General features: G+C 17.9%; 3 protein-coding genes across 3 annotated transcripts; all 3 read right to left on the minus strand.

Moving 5' to 3' along the window:
• Positions 1 to 10,792: 10,792 nt before the first annotated feature.
• MKS88_000832 (uncharacterized protein) lies at positions 10,793 to 11,443 on the minus strand (the record flags this gene model as incomplete). The annotated part of the gene is made up of 1 exon (XM_067219470.1): positions 10,793 to 11,443. The coding sequence occupies one exon, from the start codon at positions 11,441 to 11,443 to the stop codon at positions 10,793 to 10,795; it is 651 nt and encodes a 216-aa protein (XP_067075200.1).
• Positions 11,444 to 20,812: 9,369 nt separating this feature from the next.
• MKS88_000833 (uncharacterized protein) lies at positions 20,813 to 21,932 on the minus strand (the record flags this gene model as incomplete). The annotated part of the gene is made up of 3 exons (XM_067219471.1): positions 20,813 to 21,003; positions 21,137 to 21,716; positions 21,849 to 21,932. 3 exons carry the CDS (start codon positions 21,930 to 21,932, stop codon positions 20,813 to 20,815), a joined length of 855 nt encoding a protein of 284 aa, XP_067075201.1.
• A 1,795-nt stretch (positions 21,933 to 23,727) lies between these two features.
• MKS88_000834 (uncharacterized protein) lies at positions 23,728 to 24,669 on the minus strand (the record flags this gene model as incomplete). The annotated part of the gene is made up of 2 exons (XM_067219472.1): positions 23,728 to 24,450; positions 24,583 to 24,669. The coding sequence occupies 2 exons, from the start codon at positions 24,667 to 24,669 to the stop codon at positions 23,728 to 23,730; spliced, it is 810 nt and encodes a 269-aa protein (XP_067075202.1).
• Positions 24,670 to 26,407: the final 1,738 nt, after the last annotated feature.

Genomic DNA, 26,407 nt, shown 5'->3' on the forward strand with positions numbered 1-26,407 from the left:
ATTTTTAAGAAAATCTTCATAATTAAATTCTTTGAATATTTTTTTTTCTAAATTAGTACATTTTTTCGTTTCAAATATACAGAAATTATTTTTCATAGTATATTTGCGGCCTTTGGCACTATATAATGTACTTCCATTTAATTGTTTCTTTTTAATTTCGTATTCATTTTCATTATTTGATGTATCTGTTTTATTATTCACTCCATATTATATCTCATCGTTTAAGCATACAATACCTGAATCCTTAACCTGATTATATTTTGTAAGTATACGATAATTTCTTATATATAACTTTTTACGATGACTGTAGCATTCAACCAAATATTTGTCATACTTACACTAAAAGAACATAAAAAAAATTGTATAATCAAATATATAATATCATACAAAAAAAAAAATTGTTAAAAATAAAAATCGAAAAATATAAATAATATAATGAATTTATGTAAAATTGTAATAACCAAATAAACCTCAAAATGACATATCCAACATAAAAGAATAAATATAACAATTTTAATAAATAACAATGTTTTAATTTTATGTTCCATATTATAGTAATTTAAAATGGTAATATACTTAGGAAGGATAAATTAACAATAATACAATATTTGATGAATGATAAAGCACAATATTATTGTCTATTTAATTTATTTTATTATTTCCTAAAATCGTAATAAATTGTATATAACTATAATTGTTATTACAACGTAAACATGAGAAAATAAACTTATAAATAAACTATAATATTTTTATCTTAAAGTTATTTATAAAAAAATAAATATAACTAAAATAATATAAATAGAATTCATTTATAAACAGTCTATAACTGTATAAAAATTATTTAATACAACAGAATAATTATATAATTTTTTATCGTTTATTTTCAAGAAAAAATAGAAGATATATATATACAATTTCCTACTCTTTCTACATATTTAGTTTTTATGCATTATAGAAGGGAGAGAATATAGATAATGCATTGTTATATATAATAAGAGAACAAATACTAATTTTAGTAGTGTATTCCTATTAATTTTTCTAATTCTATTTTCATAATATTTTTGAAAAACTTATAATTATACTTAAAAAATATTAATTATTATAAAAATATAATGTTTGTAATAATAAATGAAAAAAACAACTTTTTACGATATATTAATTATAACAAAAGCTTTAATTACTAATTAAATATATGAATTTTTTTATTCTCTATAATATGTTTAAAATATAGTTTTTATAATATATTAAATAATATTTGGGAAATTATATTTTTATAAGAAATAAATAAATTATAATTTTTTATTTTTCTATAATAATTTTTAACTTTATAATTTTTAATAAATTCTAATTTATACTATTATTTGAAAACGAAATATTTTAAAATTTTTCTAGTTAATCACTTTATTTTTAATTAAACGTAAATTATTAGAAGATAGAGTAATAAACAAAAAAAAAGTTTATTCTTGTATAAAATGCACCTATACAATAATAATGAAATTTCTATAGTATCTTAGTAATTTATGTCACGAATAAGCACGTTATCCTTTATTTATATTAATACATTTAATTATATATTTTTAAGTAATTTATTTAACATAGAAATAAATCAATAACTACGTAAAAATAACTATAATTTAATATGTGTTACTATTTCTTCATTTATTGGTAAAATATTACAATAAAAAAATTAATAATTTCCTACATATACACCTACAGTAAATCATAAATATAAGAATAAATATTGAACTTTTCTTTCAAATTAATATTAATACATATCAAATCTCTTAAATAAATATATATATATAATATACATAAAAGAATATAATTTCATAAAATATTATGTTTTTGAAATTAACAAAGAAAATAAAAATTAAAAAATATTAAAATTTTCATTAACAAGGCATTCAATTTTTTTGTGATCATGTTTCAAAATATATAACTCATGATATTAAAGTTCAAGTGTATTTTTGCATAAAAAAGAAATTTTTTATATTTTTCATAGTATAAGTAATATTATTTCATTTGTGTATAAATAATTATTTATAAATCAAATATTTATGTTGATATGTGTTTCAACTTGAATATATGGAAGAACGCTTTTAAGAAATTGTCGTTTAATAGACTAGAAAACGTATAAATAAAAACAACCGAAAACGATGTAATATATTATTATTTTATTAGAAAATTTAAAAAAATAGATTAATATTCCAATGAATTTATATTAGACATTATAGCACTAATAAAAGGACAATAACTTTTATACCAACTACCCTATTTGTATAAGATGTATTCTCTTTTACTTTATATTATATTATTAAAAAGAGGTTGATTAAATATTTCCAAAATATTCCTGGTTATTAATATACATTATATATATTTTTGCACATTATATTTTCCTATTGAAGATATAAATTAATATATAGAGCAAAATTCTCAAGTAACACAGATGCATAAATAATTATCCATATATAATTAGTTACAAGAAAAAATGTATTTATAATTAACACTTATTTAAATTTTATATAATGGTTAACAGAATATCAATAAAAATATATTATTTTAATTTTTATTAAGTCAATTTTTTTAGAGAGAACAAAATGTATAATTGTTATATAATACCATCTAACACCGAACTAACATTAATTCAATATTATTTTTACAAAATATTTTCAAAAAAAATTATATATAATTTTCTTTTGTTATAGATATCTAAGTTATGTAAAAAAAAAAGTTATATATACAATGATTAATTAAGATAACATAATGATAAATGAGTTTTGATAACATCATCTAATTATAAAGCTTCACGAATTCTAAAAATAATAAGGTTCTATTAATATTTTTTTCTTATAAGTAATATTATAATAGTATATATTTATAATTTCACATATAAGATACGCAGAAAAAATTAAAAAAACTAATAAATATGAGTTAATATTAAAGAATATTTCAAATATTCGTTTCTTATAAAACTATTTTTAACAAAGTATATTTCCTTAGTTTCAATTTAATTAAAATATAAACATGAACGAAAAAAATTATTTTAGTTTTATTAAATGAAAAACTTATAATATATTTTAATTAAAAGCAATAAACAATAAATATATTTTAAAACATCAACAAATAATCACATACAACCATAAAAAAAACAATAAAATGCATGACTCTTAAAAATATAAATCGTTACACTACATATGTGAAGTTTGGGTAATTGAATTTTTATATATTAAATTAAGTAGGCTTTCATTTATTATAATAATTATTTTCATATTTATTGTACAGATATAATTTTTCATATAATAGATAATATGTTGGGAATATTGAAAAATATAGATTCACATTTTTATGAAACACAAGGTATTTATATATATGTATATAAATGCTAAATCAGAGGGTTAATTTACCTTACCAGAATACACTATAATGTGAAAAAAAATATAAAAACAAAAAAAATATTATAAACATTTAATATATATATGTATTTTTTGTTTCTTAATCTTGCGTATCATTGTGCATTTTTATTTTATTTAGAAAGAATAATGATATTTTTAGTTATACAAGAAAATTTGTTAAGAATATAACTGCATTAGTCATAGAAAAGATCTTCAATAATTAAATAAAAAACATTTTTTCTTAAATCGTTATATTCATTGTAACTAGGTTCTAACTACATTTCTCTTTATATTAATTACATATTTTAAGAACTTTACCAGTGTATAAATAACAATTGAAACATTTAAAATATCTAATGATAATGCAATGAACGTTGCATTATCACGCGTACTATATGCAAAAATATTTGTATCGTAAATTGGAATAAAATTTTTCTACGTTTAGAAAAAACATTTCGTTAAAATATATATTACAGATGTTAAAAAAAGTATTACTGGTATAGAAATATCAAAGCTGTATTTATAAATACAAAATGTTTTAACCTTTGTTCCTAAACGAACTATGTACATTTCCTATATTTATATATTGTACAAAATACTCTATATAATAGTTTCTCAAAAAAATTATCTATTGCTGTATTTGGTTTACATATAATAAAAGAACAGTTCTTAACTGATTATTTGGTTACAAATTTTGAATTATATTTTTACTTAGATGCACTTTTTTAAATACCATCTGATTTACCAAGCTATTTATTATCTTCTAAATAATCATTTAAGTTTAGATTTCATTTATACTTGAAACCCATTTTTATTACTTTATTCTTATCATCTGATAACATTCTCTATTTTCACGAATTTAATATTCTATTTTCATAGTTTCTATAATATAAAGATTTATCAGAATTACACTACAGAGAAAAAGAAATATTCACGTTGTATATAATGTTATATATTTGTTTACACACAAAGAAAATGTTCTTTTAAATGAATATATATAGACACATATATAGCATGAAATATTAAAGATATCAAGCAAATTTTCTGGGATATAATAGTGATACCAAATTATTAAAATAAAAGTAAATGAAATTAAAAATTATAAATATTATAGGTTTAATTAAAATAAAATATTTAATATTTGCCTTCATTTTGCAATTATTTAATGTTATAATATGTACATCTACGTAAAAAAATATGCCGTATATTCAATGTATAGCGATAAAAAATGTTTTTCTTTCATCTGTTATTTTATATTACTATATTGTATTACTTTTTCTTAAATAGTATTAAATTTGTTAAGTAAAACATACATGTAAACAATAAAAAAAAAAAAGGACCATATTATAAATGCTTTACTAAATATTTCGAATGAATATATTTATAAAAAAATCTTCAATTAAATAACTTTGGTAGAACTAATTTTATTAATAAATCAACAAATATACATATACATTATTCTGTTTTGTATAAAAAAACAAATATGAATTTCTTCTTTTAACAATCTTCAGAAAATAAATAAAATGGCTTCTCCAATTCATAAAATTTTTATTTAATATATAAAATATAAAAATATGCTATATAAAACAGTACATTAATATAAATTGGGAATATAGTAATTGAAGTATCTATATATATGTAAATAAACATAGTTTTGTGCACTTATTAAAAATATATAAATTATTATATATAATTTAATTCCTGTAATATATCGGGAAAAAAAGAACTTCATATTTTTATTATTGTAAAAATTATAAGGTTGCATTTAATATATACTTGAATTTTTGGTACGTTTATATAGTTTTATTATAGAAGTCTCATTGGAAGAACGAATTAGAACACTAAATTTTGTATTTTAAAAAAAAAACTACAAATTATCATTTTATAGGTTTATATCGTATAAGAACCACATTATAATTATTATATAATTTTAAAAAATATATATTATTTATTATAATTAAAAATGAGTAGATTACATATATGAATTCACTTATATATATAATTTGTTATTTCTTGTAAAAATATTACGAATTTATAAGTTATAAAAAAATACAAATATTAAAAAAAATAAGAGAAAAGAAAAATCCAAAAGTTTAACAGAAAAGTATTTTTACCAATTAGAAAATTAAAAAAAAATTCCATCATAATATAACATTACATTAGAAATATGAAAGAAAAATATTATCTTTATGCAATATTAAGAGATAAAATGAAAATAAAAATATATAATAAAATTTTACAAAATCCTTTATTTATTAATATCTACCTTGAATTTTTATGGAGAAAGAAGTCCGCATTTATACCTTACGCTTTATAAATAAGTGCTCCTTGGACTCATATATTAAATTATAACTTTTGCGAAACAAATATAAGTTAAAAAAAATAGCTGTTTTATTAGTTTTTTCTATAAAGCAAAAAATATTATTATCCCAATATTTTTATTCATCCCTTTTTGATACATTAGACAATTTGAGTTAATTATAAAAATATTATATATTAAATGAATTACTGTAATTATAAAATAATTAATTAATACTAATATATTTAATTAAATTACTCTTCTAAAAAATAATTAATTGAAATAAAGAAAAAAAAATTATAATATTTTTTGATATATTATATAATATATATTACCCTAGATCAATGCAAAAAATAGAATAATAATTTTTTTTATTCCATACTTTCATATATACATACATTTATATATATACACCAAATGAAAGTATAAAATTATTTCAAAAGAATACATTATTATGAGAAAAACATATATGGAAAAACTATAATTGATATATATAATAAAAATTCATATTTTTATGAATATGTATAAATATACGCTATAACTAGCTTGTATATTATAACCATGTATACAAAACAAAATAAAAAAATTTAAGCAAAATTTCATTAGGCTATAGGTAAATCTTCATTTTTTACAAAAAAATTATTTTTTCTGAAAGTAATATATTTATTATAAGTAGTTTTCTACTTAATCTTCTTCTACTTCTATTGCATAATTTATAAAATTTACCAGTATATATATTACCATGGTAATACTTATCATAAATAACGACAATAAAAAAACATGTATTTTACATTTTGTTATAAATTTATGAAAATTCTGACTATTTCCATCCAATAATAATGTACCTAGAAAAGGAAAAACTAACAAAAGCAATGAAAGTACTATAAAAAAAATTTTTGATGGTACATCAAAAGTTAAAGCCGTGCTCTTTTATGTTGAACACATTAAACTCTTTTTCTGAATAAAATATGTACATTTCCTGTATTTATATATTGCAATAAATCCTCTATATACTAATTTTTATAACAAATTATCTATTTTTACAAATGGTCTACATAATACAGATAATCATTTCTTCGCTAATTAATTTACCTCAACTCGTGAATTATTTTTATTTATAGTTCTTCCTTTTTCACTATATATCAATTCACTATTGGTATCATAATTTTTCAATTCGCAATTTTTTTTTTTTTTTTATATTGTAATATATATTTCTAGATAAGTTACGTGTTAATGAAACATTATCTTTTTTTTCTCAAATTTTGATAAAAATCTATAAGTTCTTGAATATAATGCTATATGTATAATATGTTTTATACATAATATTCTGTCAAAGTTATACTAAAAAGAAAATAAAATGTTTTTATTTTTTATAATTTAATATATTTATTTACACATAAAAAAATTGTTTTGTTGCAAGTATATATATGTATTGTATGTGTATATATAACATGAATCATCAAAAAATATGGAGCACATTTTCTGCAATGTTATAATTATAATTCATCACAGAAATAAGAACATATAGAAATAAAAAGTATAAATGTAATACTTTTAACTAAAACAAAAGATATTATGTTTTTATTGATACTGTAATTATATTGTTTAATATCATTTAACATGTAAATAATTTACTATATATTCACAAAATGCTAATAAAAATATACTTTCATTTCATTGGTGATTTTATTTTATCTATTTAAAGAGTAATAAATTCCAAAAAAAAAATAAAAATAGAAAGACAAAAAAAAAAAATAATTTAAAAAATATTTTAGTAAATATTTCAATAAATTAATATTTTAAAAAATAAACATTAATTAAAATAATTTTTGCTAGACCTGATCTTATTAATAAATGTTTAAAAAACATTTATATATTATCCTCCTATAGAGTAATAGTAAATTTGTTTGGGAATAAATTTCAAATAAAATAAAGTGAATTTATGGTTGCTTGATGATATTACTTTACATTTAAAACAAAACAATTTATGTGATAAGAATAATTATATTGTCACATGATGCTTTTACAATTATTAATTTTTTATAAAATTCCTACTAGTAATATAGTTATTTTTACATTTTTTTTTCTTAAACATTATTTTTTTATTAAAAAATGTGAATTATTATATAGAACATAATTACAATAACAGTATAGAAAATAAAAAATACAAAAACTTCAAACTTTTTTTAATTGCATAATTTAAGAGCCAACATATGATATATTTAGTAGGATATATAAAAAGTTTAAACATTGTTCTCGCAAAAATGGCATTATAAGATGTAATTTACATAAAAGATTTTCCATTTTAAATATTACAATACAAATTAGTGGTTTTAAATTTTTGCATTATATTAATTTAAGTAGAATATTATTATTTTAATGCAATTTAAAATAAAAAATTTATAGAATAAATAAACATAGTTATATATTTGAAAAATTGATGATTAAAATATTATACAATAAAGCATATGGACATACTTGTTATATTAATTCCCTTCTTAGAAAATGTTAAAGAAAGAGAGAAGTTTTTATATATTTTATTATTTATTTATATATAAATTTTTCTAAAATTAATTTAGTAAATTATAACTTATATGCAACTAAAGCGAATTATATTGTGGGGAATATGCCAAAGAGTAAAGAAATGTTTGCATTATAATATATTTATACCGTGTTTTTAGTTGCATTTACATTCTTTGATTAATTATAAAAATATCATTTATTAAATATATAATTTTAATGAAATATATAATGAATTTATTCTTATTTTTATAATAAAATTACTCTTCTAAGATATAAATAATTAAATGAAAAAAAAAATCACTAAAAAATATATTCTATATTTAATATCACTCTGAGGAAAAGCTACAAAATTTTAATATTTATTCATTTCACCATATCATACGTATATGTATAAATATAATATATATATTTATATATATAGTTATAAATATTTTTGGAACGTTTCTTGGTTTTAGACTTTCGAATGTTACATAATTTGTTATATATTACATATTTAAATTTTTTATAGAAATATAGCGGTTCATATCAATAATTAATACTATATCTTACTTAGAATATACATTGATATAAATAAGATATATATTTAATCTGATAAATAATTAATATTTTTTAGATTCTGAAGTAATTTATCTTGTCACTTTTAGAAGTATTTTTTTTCTAAATTATTTTATGATTGGTGTATTTTATAAAAACATATATATCAATTCTTAATAATTAACTACACATATTTATCTACATTAAAATATCATCCATATATAATTTTTGACCTTTTTGTTAAATGTACACTTCTCTCTGTAGTAAATGGATATAACTTATATTTGTAGTATTATTATATATATCTATGTTCGTACATATTTATTGTATATATTTATATATATATTAACGCCTTAATAATTTTTTATTTCTTTTAAATATATATCAATTGTAATGTTCACTTCTTCTTATAAAAACTCTTATAATCGTAGTTCATATTTCTTCTAATTAGTGGTGTCATTAATGACTTATAATGATGGTTTATATGATCTCATATATTTGGGTAATTTGTCTAAAATAAAACGATAGAGTACGGTGTGCATTTTCAGTTAAAATATTATTATATCATTATTTCATTAAGTATAATTTATAGAATTATCTTTACTATATATCTATTATTTCTTTGCAACTATGATAGAACTACTAATGTGTCCACGAAAATATGTCATCCAAGCTTATATATTTTATTTAATCATGAAAAGAAGTGACATTTCATTTTACAACTTTCGGTTTTCTAGCAATGAAATATTTATCATTCAACTGTAGAACTTTAGTGACATTCATTTTTACTAATTAATTCTCTATGTTAAAAATAAATTTAACATTTTCATAACTCATATAATTTTACATATACGTATCCCAATATAATGTTCACCACAAAAAAAAAAAAACAGGAGTTTATAATATCATTCCATCACAAAATGTATGATTCATTAAAAATACAGAAAAACATGTAGAAAAAATTAAAATAAACCAATTTCATTTAATAAATATTCATTCCTTTCCTTTTATATAAATGTTAGCAAGGAGACATTTAGATATATAATTAAAAAAAATGAAAGTAGTATTCTATATTACCTACATGATATAGAACATAATATTAACCATATATTTTAAAGTATAATAATGCGTAAAATGTAATAATATTAATAAGAAAATTATATTATATATTTAAATAAATTTGTTAAAATAAACAAAAAAAACTGTTATACTTTTATATTTTATTATTTAAAAACTCATAATTTTTCACTTTTTTGTGCCTTACATAATATTTTACTTACTAATTAAACAAATTATTTCTTAAAAAAAAAGACATCAAAGCAAAATATATATAAAGTAATTATCATATATATTATTTAAAACATCTCCCAGAATTTAATATATTAAGTTACATTGATTTGTCTTTTTTTTAATTTTATTATTAACTCTCATAATAAATTTGAATTTTAACCAAAATTAAATGAATGTTGATAACATTTATAAAATATATAATTTAGTTTTTATGTATATTTAAAAAAAATAAAGTAAAACAAAAAAGTAACAATATGTATGCATTCAATTCACTTCGTCTCATTATATGAAAGGGAGGAGGCTGAATATTTTATATAAAACTAATAAAAAAATTATTTTATTATACGAAATATGCTTTAAGACAGAACAAGTTAATAATAAAAATATATCTAAGTATTACTGTAACATATATAAACTACACAAAATAGCCTTAAAGATATTAGAATTCTTCTATTTCTCAATGATTTCAACGCACATACATACATTACATACATATATATTTCATAAAGATATATTAAAATAAACAGCTATACATATATAGACATGATGTTCTGTTAAACTAAAACAATATTTTAAAATAGAAATTAAAAAATATTAAAACATTCAAATTCACAAAAAATTTGAAAATGTTTATTTTTTCTGTTTCCTATAAAAAGGAATAGACATTTAAAGGTAAAATTTATTAGAATTAAAGAATTATAATTCTCATTTTAATGTATATATATAACTAAAAAATCATTTAATACTAATGTTTTTAAAATCCCATTTTAGGTAAAGGACGATATAGGCTATTATTCATTTTACTTTTTACGTTTAACATTTTATCGTATTTTTTTATATTTCTGCATATATAGATAGTCGTTATTATAAATATTATAGTCAATATAAAGCTTAATATTTGTACTGGTATGCTCCATCCTGATGTAAACGTGTTCTCAATATTCCCCTTATGAACGACTAATGAACCAATATCTATTATTGCACGTACTACGAATGCGATAAACAAAGCATATAAAAAGTATATTTTGTTTTTTTTACACCTTTTTAAAAAATTAAAATCAGAAGTCGTAGCACATCTAACATTATTTTTATAATATATTTTGTCTAATATTCTTTTTCCAAAATATGAATCTCTTCTACATACAGGAGATTTACTTTTCCTAGATGCTACACAGCCTTCTATATTATTTAATGAACATTTAGTTGGATGTTTATTTCTTCCTCTTGTTACTGAAACCTGTTTAAATTTATCTTTTTCTTCGTATTTTTCATTATATGACACCTGTTCTTTTAATAATACAGTACTTGAATCCGTAATAGGCTTATATTTTGAGAGTAACCTATATGTTCTTTTATCTAGTTTCTTACGAAGGTGGTAGTTTTCATAAAAAGATATATTAAACATATACAAAAAAAAATAAAAAAATATAAATATTAATTATCTAAATAATAAAAAACTTCATTCATATCAAAAGTACTAACAAAAAAATAACAAGAAAAACATGAATAATACAGAATATTCTTAATATTATCGTACCATATATTTGTTAGTATAGCATAGCAAACTTAAAAACATAAACATAAAAATTATAATAAAAAACTGTATCTTATTTGTTTCTTCCATTGTGCTAATTATTAATATTATAATATATTCAGTTAGGAAACAGTTAAGAACAGTATAATTTATATCTAAATATAAAGGATTCTATGTTAATTAAAAAAACTTTTTTATTAATACATCATAAAGAACTTAATAAAATCTATGTAAATATAGAATCTTTTACAAAAGAGGTAAACAAAAAATAACTATAAAATTTTTATTTTAATGCTATTTATATAAACCTAATTTGAAATAAAATAATATCATTTAAGTTCATTAATAAATGTTCAAAATATGTAAAATAATTACTTAATATTAGAATTAATAATTAATAATTTAATAACACTTTTGAAAAAAAAAAAAAATTATTATCGAATATTTCAATTTATTTAATTTATTAAAAATATAAAAGTCACAAAATATAGTTAGTACCCACAATTCAGTGTATTAATACTTTGTTAATTTCAACTGTTTCTTCTTATTCCTATTTCCACTATATAAGAAATGTATCTTAAAAAATTGAATTCTTATAATTAATGTTTTAAAATATAAAAATAAATGAAAAAATTAATTTTAAAATATAAAACTCCATTTTAAATTATTCCTTAATAACTAATATAATACCTATATTTCTATGAAATACAATATATTGAAAGAAATAGAATTTTCAGTATATTTATAATATATGAAATTTTATGTTTTAAAGAGTATAATCCATATGAAAGCTTTGTTTCTGTATTATAAATTAACAAGATTATATATAATGCATATCCTGGAAAGCGATTTTATTATTATACATAATATATTAATAAATTTGTAAAAAAAAATTTTTTTTGTAATTTATTCAAAAAAATAAATTAAAATTTATTATTAAAAAAAAAAACAATTTTAATAATTTTAGTTAATATTAATCGGATGAAGTAATAATAATTTCAAGAACAATGCAATGAAATATATTTTTAAACAAATGTTACATATATATTATTTTTTATTTAATTAATATAATATTGTAATTATATATGTAAAGAAAATTATTCATAAATTTGTTCACTTTTCTGATGAATATTTTAGAAAGAATGTATAATTCTTTTTATATTTATATAAAAACATACCACAAAGAGCATATATTTTAACAAACAAAATATGTACATAAATATAAGATATATGAATATATGATTCTAACTAAATTTATATTTAAAAAAATATTAAATAACTTCATATTTTCATTATTAGTGATATATAACAATGTAAGAGGAAGCAATAATTTTATTATATACACACAAAATTATACTAATGACAATAAAAATAATTTCGTATTATATTTCCTCAAAAAAAAAAAAACAAAAACGAATAAATTAAAAAAAAAGATAGTAAAATATTAAATTTAAAATTAATTTTAAGTTAAATAAAAATTCCTCCAATAGTATAATTCTACATTTATTCCGAATATAAATGGATTTATAGTCTAATATAGAAATAACCATATTTGTTATTAGTCAAAAATTTTATTACTTGAAGGTTTCATACTAAAGTTATATTAAATATCACTTAAATTTTTTATATTTTCACAAAATTGTGGCCTTTATGAACCATTTCTGTTTTTTCTAAGGTATTTAAATTTTTCCATATTAATATCTCTATAATAAGTGAAGTATTGCTTATATTCATATAACTCATTAATGTTGATCCATTTCCACTTAAATTTCATATAATATTGAATTCTAATATTTTAGTAATCCACTTTTACATTATTATTTCTTTTTTTTACTTTGCTACATGATCAAGACCATAAAATGTTTAGTAATTTTTTTTTTCATAGGTATTTTTAAGAAATAATAAAAAACTATTAAATAAGCTCTATAAATATTTTGTTACCTAAGTGTTTCATATTTTAGTAATATAGTAATATGCCGATTAAAGTATATATATATTTTAAATAAACTGTTATTAATGGAACTACAAATTCATGTATGGAAAATTATATAAATTGATTAATCTTTTAATTGTACATGATTATACATATTTATTCGTACTTTATTCATATTGTTTTATTTTTCATATATATATGACCTGTTATCATTTATATATTTTTCAAAGGGAAATATTCGATACAGGCGACATGGACAATATTCATTAGTTATTTATGTTTATGTGCATTTATACTACCTAATGCTTAAATACTAATAATATTGGAACATGTTATTTCTATTCTTTCAATTTAAGTAAGGTTACCATAGAATTGTCATTTTGTTAGAAAACTTCAATTATTCATATATATTAATAAATAATATTATACTTCGTTATACAATTTTTTTATAAATGTATCTATTTTATATTTATTTATATTAAAACATTCATTTAGTAATATATATATTATTAGTCTCATTATTAATATAGTTCTTATAATACATAACTATCTCCTTTAATTTATATGTGAAATTGTTCTAAAATCTTTTCTATCCTTCAATATATAAACACATGAATTATATAAATAATTTTAAAAAAGTAAATTTACACATATATTTACCTAAAATTTCATTAAAAATTCATAATTTTCTTTCTATAAATATAAAGATATATGCTAGACATATTTTAACATTAGTTTGCATTAATCTACTATTCCGTTATTTCATGAAGTATCTTCCTCAACAAATACTAGTATAAACAATATAATGCATGTTACATGCTAAAATATGAACTTTCATATACTATTGTATCTCTTAAACATAATTTAATATCAATGTGTCAATTTATTACACTTATTACATAGATACGTTTTGTCTTATTATGAATATACTGATTTATGTGATTCTTTTCTTTTATTATTATTTTTTTATTTATTTTATTTACATATATTCTTTTTTTTTTTTAGTTTTTGATATATCATCTTTTTTAAAAGTATAAAATGTAACATTATTATAAATTGAAGAAAGTTTTAAATTAATATACAACTATTATAGATTATTTTAATGCATTTTAGATAATAAAAAATGTTGAATTGTGTATATTAATTATTTTTATTGTTTTATTAATATAATAATAAAAGTATTTTAAGTCATATAACTGAAGATATTAAGTCTTGTATAAAAGATGCAATCATGAACATTATTATATACCTTAAATTATTTTTAATACACTTAAAAATATTTTAATAAACTTGAAATAATATATATTCAATATTTTCACCTTGATGCAAAATATATATATAAACAAATATACTATGTATAAGGACCTTTACTTATACAATTTTCATCTGAGTTGTGATAAATATTATCAGCTAAAAAATGCCATAATTAATTTAAATTGTTCTATATATTTCCCATTTTAAAAAACTTATGTTCATTTATACAATTTTAAGTTATTACAAGGCTTCATATCCAATTGAATAAGTGATACTATCATGTTGCTAATTATAAATTTACTAAACGTTGAATGTTTAAAAAACTTTAAATTATATTTTAAAATCCTTTATAAAAATAGATAATTTAAATGTAATTAAAAAAAGACATATTTTCATGTATATATGTATTTTACACTATATACTTCATTATAATAATAATATCAGCTTGTAAAGTAAAGGCAGTAGAAAGCAAAAAGTTACAATATATTTTGTACTAATAAAAAAAAATTATTCAATAAAGAGTGAATATACGTAGGAATTGGGAACATGGATATTATCCCAAGAAAAAAATGTGCTATGTAAAATTAAATTGCTTCTCTCACAAATAGTAATTTTTATATATTATGTTTTGAAAAATAAAATATATATATTATGTATATATAATTAAATAATTTAATAGAATATTAAAATATTTAATATTAACTAAAAAGTAATAATTAAAGTACAACATATATTTATAACAACACTTTACAATAAATATTTAAGTAATTCTTATAATATTGAATAAAGAACTCATTTTAAGAAAATACAATAATATACGTATCTGATATATTTTATATACAGAAAATTATATACCTTTAAATCAGTAATGAACTATATTATTCATTTTTTATATATTTTATTCTTATTATATATTTATATTTTCATATTTAAAACATTCAGGAATTTATAAATATGATAAAACCAGCTATGTGGTTAAAGCGTATTGTAACGCATTTATCTTAATAACATATACAAAAAAAATTATTTAAAATTACTTTCTACAAAACCCCCCAAAAATATACGCTCTTTTCGTTTTATAAAATACAGAAAAAATTATGTACAATTAATATAAAAAAAATAATATATTTTTCTTAATTAGATCACCAAATAATCATTTTGGACTAAAAGAGTAAGAGAGATAGGAAAAAATTACGACAAATTATTGATATTTACGACATTAAATTTCCTACTAAATTAATGAAACAAGACTACATATGCACACTTTTAAATGAATTATATGTAACATATATATATATTTCATATAAAAAAAATACTTACATAAACATACATATATTATGCCAAAATATGAAATTACTTTAAAACAATTCTGTAAAAGACAAATTTTTAAAATTAAACAGTGAAAATCACTAAAAATTAAAAATATGTATTCTTATATTTCATATCCAAATGGTAAGGTATATGTATGTGATATTATAAAAATTAATTAAATGCGCGCATATTTCTAATTTATATATTATTATTAAGGATACTATCATCTTTATATTCCATATCAAATGTTTTACTTACCAGAAAAATTTACAATATTATAACACATTTTTGAATTATTCGTCTTTTTTACTTTAAAATTTTCACTTCTTTTCGAAGTATAATTAATACCATATACAGTTAAAAGATCCACAAATACTAAAAGTACAGAAATTGTTGATAATATAGGAATTAATAAAATATTCTTCATTTATGATGTACCTCTATTTATTTATTATCATACAGTAGATACAATAATATAAGGAATAATTAATAAGCCACAAAAATACGAATACAATCAAAATAAATAAAGAAAGTTGAATATATCCTAAATATTTCTTGCTATGCCTCATTTTTATTTCAGTCTGTTTATCAATTTTCTTGTTATTTTTATTTTTATTTATAGAATCTTATTCGTTCAATATATCCCCTTCACGGAATATATCTATTATATTAAATGAATAATATTTTCTTTTATTAGGTAATTTATACTTTTTCTTTGCTTTTAATAAAATTTCTATTATTATTTTTCTCTGTGATTTAGGGTCTTTTCCACTTTTAGATATATCTTTGTTTTCATACATTAATTTAGTGTCAAGATTGTTATCTTATTTATTTCCATAATTTATTATATTAAATGAATTCTCTAATAGTAGTCTATTAGTTGTTAAACTTGAATATTCATATAATTTATACTTATTTATAGATTTACCACATTTATACTAAAAAAAGAAACATAAACATTTATTTTTTTCATGTATACATATATCTACACTAAAAAATTATAATTTTTAAAAATAAAAAGTGAAACCAAAAAAAAAGAAGATATTTTATTATAATACTGCGTCATTGTTAAAATGCCATATCCAAATTAATAAAATAAATAAAAAAAATTTAATAAAAAGTAAGAGATTAAAATTTTCTCTTAATGTATAGTTTTTCTATGATATTAAATATTGAATAATAAAAATATTAACTATATTTTAAATCCCGTACATCATAAAATAAACTTTTTATATTATTTCTGAATTTTTTAGTTTATTTTATAAGTAATAAATTGAATTTATTTAGTTATGACTCATATTAAATTTTACAAAGTAAAAATAACTTGAAAATTTATTTAGCATAATTTCTATATAGCGTTATTTATCAAAAAAAAAAAAAATTTATTATGAATAAGAATATTATATAAAAACAAAAAAAAAAAAAAAAAAAAAACAAAAAAAAAAAAAAATTAATCATTCATTAAAAAAAATATTTTATTAATTTAAACGAAAGTATAACATTTAGAAAATGTATACCTGTATGTATTTATAAGCAAATTATGAAGTTTTACAGTTCCTAAAAAATAATTATAATTATATATATTATTTTGTAGAACGTCCTTATGTAGTGAAATAATATTAATAATTTCCATAATGCAAATAATAGAAGAAGTATATGAAGTGCTGAAATTTATATTTTATTACATAAAATGTGCATTAGTATTTCACTAAAAAATGCATGTTTTTTTGTGAACAGTTATATATTAATAAAATAATATTTACTGTTATGGGATAACCTGCGAATTCACCCATACTTTTAAAAGCCATATAATATTGAGAATTATATTACTACATAAGGATTTCACAATATAATAATTTATAACTTAATATGAATATGATCTATTATTATTTAATAGAATAGTTAAAAATTATTAATTTCCATATATTACTTATACTTCTTTAAAATTCATATGAATATATATAGAAAAATATTAATATAATTATAAAATAAAAGGTAAAAAGGACTTTAGTATAAAAGTATTATATACAATTAAACAATTTCAGAAATATTTATAGCCATAAATTTTTACAAAGGGAAGAGACAAAAAAATATATACATAATAAATATTAAATGATGATAAATATAAATTTTGGAATATAAAAAATTTACTAATTTTTAATAAGAAATAATTTAGAAAAAAATTTTCAATATGTTATTTTATTTTACCACATACTATTAAAAGCATATTTTTAATATGAAATATATTTATTTAATATTTTTATAAAATATAAAATTTTTTTATTAAAATAAAATATTTTTACATCCTATTCATTTTACTCTTTGCATATTTGTAATATAGGGAGTAATAATTATAAATGTATGATGTTAAAAAAAATAATATTAACAAAAAAAAAAAGAAAAAAAATCATAGTAACATCATTTTCATATGTAAATAATTAAGAAAAAATTTATAATTTTAAAAGAAAAAAAAAAAGTATTACTATAACTAAAATAAATTTTCTAGATTACTAAACAAAGTTGTAAAAATTGAGATATTCTATTCTCATTTTATTACATATTATGTAAAAACTATAACGTTGTACATGACACTTTTCTTGTATGCGTTGAACGCTTTTATCATTTCATCTATACAACTTTTAAAGAGTTAAACACAATATTTCACATAAAAAAAAGGTTTAATACATAAAATTCGGTAGAAAAAGAAGCATACAGGTTTTATTACAAAATTAATTAGAAAGGCTATTAAGTTTTATATTGTACAATAAAGTTAGTATGTTAATTTGTTCATAGACTAGAAAATTTTATTAAATATTTATTTTTATAAAAATATAGTTAATTTTTTGTTCTTTATATTGAAAGATTTAATAATAAAAATATATTTATGAAATAATATATATTTGAGCTTTAGTTAAAGTTTTATTTATAATATAGTCAACAAAAAAAAAGTTTATATAAATTTTTATGAAGACTATAATTAATTTTCTTATATCATGCTTTTTTTTACTATTCAGTTTTTTTCATATAAATAATTATATTAAAATTTTGAATTATGAGCTTTTTTTAATTTATATATTTTTCCCACAATTATAACATATTTTGTTTACAATTAATATATTTTATAATAAAATAGTTCAATAGCACTTTTTACATGCATCTTATCTCATTTGGGTATTTAATAAATGTTTTATGTTATATAATATTTTAAATATCCATAATCATTGTTTTGTAATTATAAAAGCATTATTTTCGGAATGGAATTCTGTTTTATTTAAAAAATATTGAAAAATAAAACAAAAATATATATATAATATTTTATATAAAAAGATTTAGTTCATGTGTGTTTATATAATCTTTAATCGAAATTTTATATATATATATTATTATAAATATAACTATTCTGAAACTTAGATTATTATTTAGATTATGATTATATATTGAGCAGTTCATAGTGCTATTAATTTCTGTGCAATTTCTCTCGTAAATGGGTTTAATAAATTCAAATATTCAGAATTATTATTATATTAAATACAAATATAATTTATCCCTTATATTTGAAGTTTTAATATAAAATGTTGTCACTACACAGTGTTATGTGTATAAAAGTAAATAAAATTGCTCTCACAATGTATTCTTTATACTCATTGTGATTTAGAACCATAAATTATTGTTAATTATCAAAGTTCTATTTTTCCACTTATGAGACATAGTATTAGCGTATATTATAATAAAATATATTTAAAAAACAAAAATTAAAAAAAATTTCATAAAAAAACATAACAAGTAATGTATATTGCTAATAAAATAAGTCTTTTATTACTGTCAATTCCATGATAGCGTTAATACCCATGAATTAAATCATTCATTATATCTAATATAATTATTAGTAAAATACGAAAATAATAGCACAGATAATATTAACACATGATATAATAACATTCCATTATTAAATCCCAAATAAATTATGGTATTTAGAAATATATCTAACAAATTATCTATTAATATATTCTTAATTATAGTCCAACATAATTTATTAATGATGTAAAAAAAAAAAGCGTATACAAATTATTTAAATATTAATTTTCAATATAATATACATACAAATAATTTACCAAAAATTAAGTAAACATCACAATTAGGTACAAAAATAATATAACAATGGATTTTAAAATTTCACCTAATTGTGATGATCTGGAATACTTAAATTTATAAACAGATGTAAAAAATATATAATTAAAAAACATATTATTTCTTTTTATATTTATAATTTCATATTTAGACTATGCAAATTATTAATTCTGTTAAAAAGATTTTTACAGTTAGTACCTTTATAAAATAATTTTAATAAAATATATTTTATTGAATAAATATTAATAGTCTTTTTTTTGTAAAAACAAAATTTACATAATTACCTCCGTTACAATAATTATTGATATACAATCACTCAAAGCTAAAAAAAGACACATTTATTAATTTAAACATAATAATTCATTTTCCTAGTCACCTAAACAAGTATCACATTAGAATAGATCCAGAATAAAAGAGGTAAGGAAAAAACTTTAGTGAAATATAAAGTGTCACAGTACAATAAAATTATGTGAATTATTCTAATAAATACTATTTTTAAAGCATATATATATATTATTCATGAAACCTATTTTAACACGAATATGTATGTTTGGAGAAAAAATATTTAGATAATCTAAAGTCATTAAAATACAAATTGGAAATTTTTTAAAAAGTCAAATATTAAAATTAACAGAAGAAGTACATAAATTTTTAATATTATCCATGAAAGCATCAATACAGTTAGGTGTATTTATAAAATATAAATATTTATTTTTATAGTTGATAAGTATATCACTAAAGATACTACTATACGTTAAATTCGTCTTCACGGAATAACACATATTACTTCTTATTAATTCTTTTTCTGAACTTAATATTTTCATATTTTATAACCTTTTTATAGTAATATACCATGCATAATATAAATATAAAAACAAAAATAAAAAAAGGTAAACAATAAAAGAAAATAGTTGAAGCACGTATTTTATGTGAATTACTCCATCCTTCTATATCGAACACAGTACTCAAAAGTCCCTCTAGCGAATACACGCTATCTATTTTAGTTAAAGATAACAAGCCTAATGTACCTAACAATCCTCCTGTTACACATTTTTCTAATAAAAGGTCTAATATGGGTACAGTCAGTACCAAAATAAATAACAAAAGTAAAACAACTCGTATTACACGTTTTTTACGTGCTACTTTTTTATACTCCTTATCTTCAATTTCCTTGATGTTTTTAAGGTAATCATTATAATCGAGTTCTCTAAATATATTTTTTTCAAAATTGGGATATTTCTTTGTTTTTGGTATACATGATTTATTTTTCTTAGTATTTTTACCAAATACCTCAATATATAATGAACTTCTACATAAGGGTTTGTGTTTTCCATATGTTCCTTTTTTACAATTACATATATAATTTCTTTCTTTCACTTCATCATTTGGAATTTCTTTTTTAAAATTTGTAGTAAATGAATCCCTATCCTTTTTATATATTACTAATAATCGATAATTTATAGTATTTAATTTTCTACGAAGATTGCATTTTTCATCAAAATTCTTATTTAAAGAGCTCTAAAAAAAAAAGAAAAATGTAAATATTTCTTATTTAAATGGAAAAATATACTCATCCTAAAAAAAATTACTAATAAAAATAAACAATTACAGTGTAAATAATATAGATATCTTTGAATATTATTATAATACCACGTCCCTGTAAAAGTGACATATACAATGTAAAAGTATAAACGTTGTAATTTTAATACATAAGAACATAATTTTTTGTTCCATCATAAAATTTTCCAAAGTTCTTTATATATTCTTAAAGAATTATATATACAATAAGTATTATATGTTCAACGTAAGATTGTACTAAATATATTTTTTCAATTTTTGTTTACTATTTTTTCATAGAAACATAATAATATATATATACGTAAAATGCATTTTACAGTGCGAAACAACATTAAATTCCTTTAAAAAAATATTATAAGTTTTTAATATTTACTATATGAACAAAGATATCACTTTAAATAAAATGATATTATTTTAATTTATTCATAAATATTCAAAATATATAAGTTAATTATTCAGCATGATCGAGCAATTACTCGTTTTTTTTATAGAATTTTTTCAATGTAAAAAAAAAATATATGATATATTAATATTTCTAAATACTCTTTTAACAGCAGAAAATCTATAGAATATAGATGTATTGCAATGTTTTATATAATGGGATAGTAATTCCTAATTTTGATGATGATTTCTTATTATTAAATCTAATTTATAAGTTGTTACACTTTGTAAAAACGTGTAATTTATTTTATAAAACATTAATTATAATAGATATAAAATAACTATAATAATAAATGAAGCATTCATTGACAAGTATATCTTTTTTTGTTTTATAAAATATAACACATTTATAAATGTCACATATACTGTTGTTTTAGATTATAGTTTACAATATATCTAGAAAGTTCAATTTTTAACGTACTATACATTGTACGAAAATATATATATATTTAAAAATTACATAAAAATTTATATTTTGTATTTGCATCATATTTTTAAAAAATTTAATTCTTAATTAAATTTACCTATGAGATTAATATACATGTTATTTTATATAAATTAGAAATAATGAAGTGTAACAATATGTTTTACTAACATATGTTGTTTAGTAACATTAGTACTGACAATATTAGAGATGATATATTAGTTATGTTTAGTCTTTTACAAACATAAATTGTCAGAAAAATAATTTTACAGATACCTATTAAATAATGAAAACAAATAAAAATTCATCTTTTTAATAATACTTATAGCAAAAAACAATGATTCGTTCAATTATTTCTGCAATATATCTAGTGTAAACTAAATGTTAAAAATTATAAAATTATTATATTCGCAAATAATTACTGTAAAAATCCCAAATAAAATTATATTTTATTTTTCATTTAAAATAATATTACTTTCCCAATTAATAAATTAAGAAGTTAAGAACAATGAAAAAAAAATGAAATTTATTATGCTATTTTAAAATTTGAAAAAAATAAAATATATCAATACAATAAATATAACCTGTTTCTTTCATTATATACAAAAAAAAGAAAATTTATTTAAAATTTTTAAATAATAATTCATTTTCTTATTAACGTGAAGGAATAATAATTTTATACTACAAGATGATAAAAAATATAATACAGCAACATTTATAATTAAAAAGTAAATTAATAAATTAATTCAATAAAATAACATTACTTGCGACATTGTACATTAATTTTGACGTGTAAATATATATTTTCCATTGAAACTTTCATATAAAGAAAAATACATATATTAAGCTATAATAATGAATTAATATAAATGAATACATTAAATTACAAATTAAAAACTTTTCAAACATTCAAATAAACAAAAAATATAAAAATATATTTTTTTTATATTTACTTATAAATATAACTACGTATATGTAAATTCACAGATACAATACAAGCAATTATTCTTATATTAAATATGGCAACACAAATATTACAGATAGTAAATAACGTTAAAGGCTCCTTTACAATAATAAACGTATTCCTTACCATTCATTGAACATTTCCAAAGACTTAATTTTTTTCTGTTTTATAACATGTTTATAATAACAAAAAATTCCAAGTATAAGTATAATAGCCAATACTAAGATAGGTATACAATAAATTAGAATACTTTCGGCTTTGTATAATACAGAAAAATTCTTCGAAAAATATTCTATCCATGAAGTGTTCGGAGAGGCTGTAGGTGAGGGAGATCCCACAGCTCCTAAATTAGCTGATGTACCGTTATCTAATAATGTAAAAATTTTCATTAATAAATTACCAATGGATAAATCTAATATGGGTATCGTTAATACCATCACGAACGATATTAAAAGTAAAAAAAGCATCAATATGTATTTTTTACGTTTTAATTTTTTGTAATCCTTATCATTAATTAACATAATTTTTTTAAAAAAGCATATATCATCAAGTCCATTCATTATTTTTTTTTCATAATGGCTGTATGATTTATGTAACATGGTAATTTTATTTTTCATGAGCCTTTTAAATAATTTTTCCTTATATAATAAGCTTCTATATAATTTTGCGCTTTTTTCTTTGTCTCTTTTTTCATTACTGACTGTAAATAATTTATCGTTACATTTTTTTAAATTTCTTACATTTGAATAAGTATCCTTTTCACAGTCTCCTAATAATCGATAAATTTTCCTATATAATTTTCTACAAATACCATATTTATCGTCAAAAATATTGTTAAACTTACTCTAAAAAAAAAAAAAAATGTAAATAGTTCTTATAAAAATGAATAAATATTCCCATTCTAAAATAAAATAATTAATAAAAATAAACAATAAAAATATTAGTGATACAACTTCTTTCAAAAAGTATTATCATACCATGTCACTATAAAAATTATATATCCAATATAAAAGGATAAACATAGAAATATTAATAAGAACGATAAACTTAATTCTGTGCTCCATGTTATAGATCTCTAATAATGCAATATATACAATAAAGAAAAAATAAACATCAAATTATACACATCTAACAATAAAAAAATATCCCTTCTATAATTAATATTTATTCTTAAACAAATTAAATATATATCATATATTACTATATAGTCCAAGAATAAAATACCCAAAAATGTATTTTCCAAAAATTTTATAATTGATATTACTTATAAAAAATAAACTTTAAGTAAAATGACACAATTTAAATTCATTCATATATATTCACAAGATATAAATAAATTACATATTAGAGTATTTAAACAAATTTATTTTTATTTGGAAATTTTGAATTTATTTACAGTATAGAATGTATAAAATATAGATATATATTATTATTCTAGGTATTTCTAGAATAGTTACTATTTTTAAGTTTTCCTACTAATTATATTAATATAATATTTCGGAAAATCTAGTTATAATTGATAATAAATATTAATTATTACAACAACGAAACAAACTTATTAGTAAATTAAAAAATATATATTTTGTGAAAACTTTTTCGTTTTACTATTTATAACACACTCTTATTTTTATAGCCTAAAATATATTTAAAAAATCAAATTTATTATATATCATTAAATATGTAAAAATATGTATTTTTTAAATTAAAATAATGAATTTATTTTTATTGGTGTATAATAATATTTTTAGAATTATTATCTTTAATTATGCTAAATTTTTTATTGTTATTTGTAAGTGATGTGTTTTTAAATTATCTAATTATTTTTTTTTTTAATTAAACACATATATTTAAGAGAAATGTATTTTAAAAACAAGTAGTATTTCTTGTATAAAATGTGTTAAAGATAGAAAATTATTGATTCATTAATATATTTTTTTAACTCTATCATTAATATGAATAAATATTTTTTTTTCCCAATTTATTTTTCCATAGATATTCAAATAATTTATATAAAAGAAAATCAAACTAACAATGAGGTTACTTAACTAATGTTATAATTAACTCAGGTATCATTTAATTTATTCTTTATATATTTTATTACTCAAAATTATTGATGTGTTACATATAGTATTACTAAAAATTAAGATTATGCTAATATATATGAAATTTCTTACAAGTACAATGAAACACAAAATAAAATTTTTCTATAGACATATGTATACTTTTTACAGAAAAGATTATAATTACGTAAAATATTATAACATTTAACATTAAAAAAAAAAAAAATGTACTAATAAATTAAAATTATTATTAACAAGTTAGTGAACTTTTATACTCATATTTATTCATATATTTCCCTTAATTTTTCTATCTCGTATTATGTTTATCCAGAAAAAGAGGAAATATTTAAGGTGTTCCATATGATGAGTAACACATTTTAAAATATTCGAATTGTGTAATAATAAAAAAAAAAAATAACCTTATTTTTTTTTCTCAATTTGCTTATAGAGAATAAGGTTTTTAAGAAAATTAAACTAATTCCATGTGAAAAGCACTCATATAAATTTAACCAAAAAGCATTTATATTATTCTTACACAATTAAGTCTTTTATTCAAAGAATAGCTGAATACTTAAATTAAAATATATTGAAGTGTATAGCATTAGTAAATGTATAGTTAATTATGTGTTAACTAACGTATATGTATAACGTGTATTTCTTTTACATAACATTATATTTTTAAAAAGATTTTACAAATATTTAATAAAATTTTTAAACATTAATGGAAACTGCTTACATTTCT

Source organism: Plasmodium brasilianum, chromosome 3, assembly GCF_023973825.1.
Source record: "Plasmodium brasilianum strain Bolivian I chromosome 3, whole genome shotgun sequence".
NCBI lineage: Eukaryota > Apicomplexa > Aconoidasida > Haemosporida > Plasmodiidae > Plasmodium > Plasmodium brasilianum.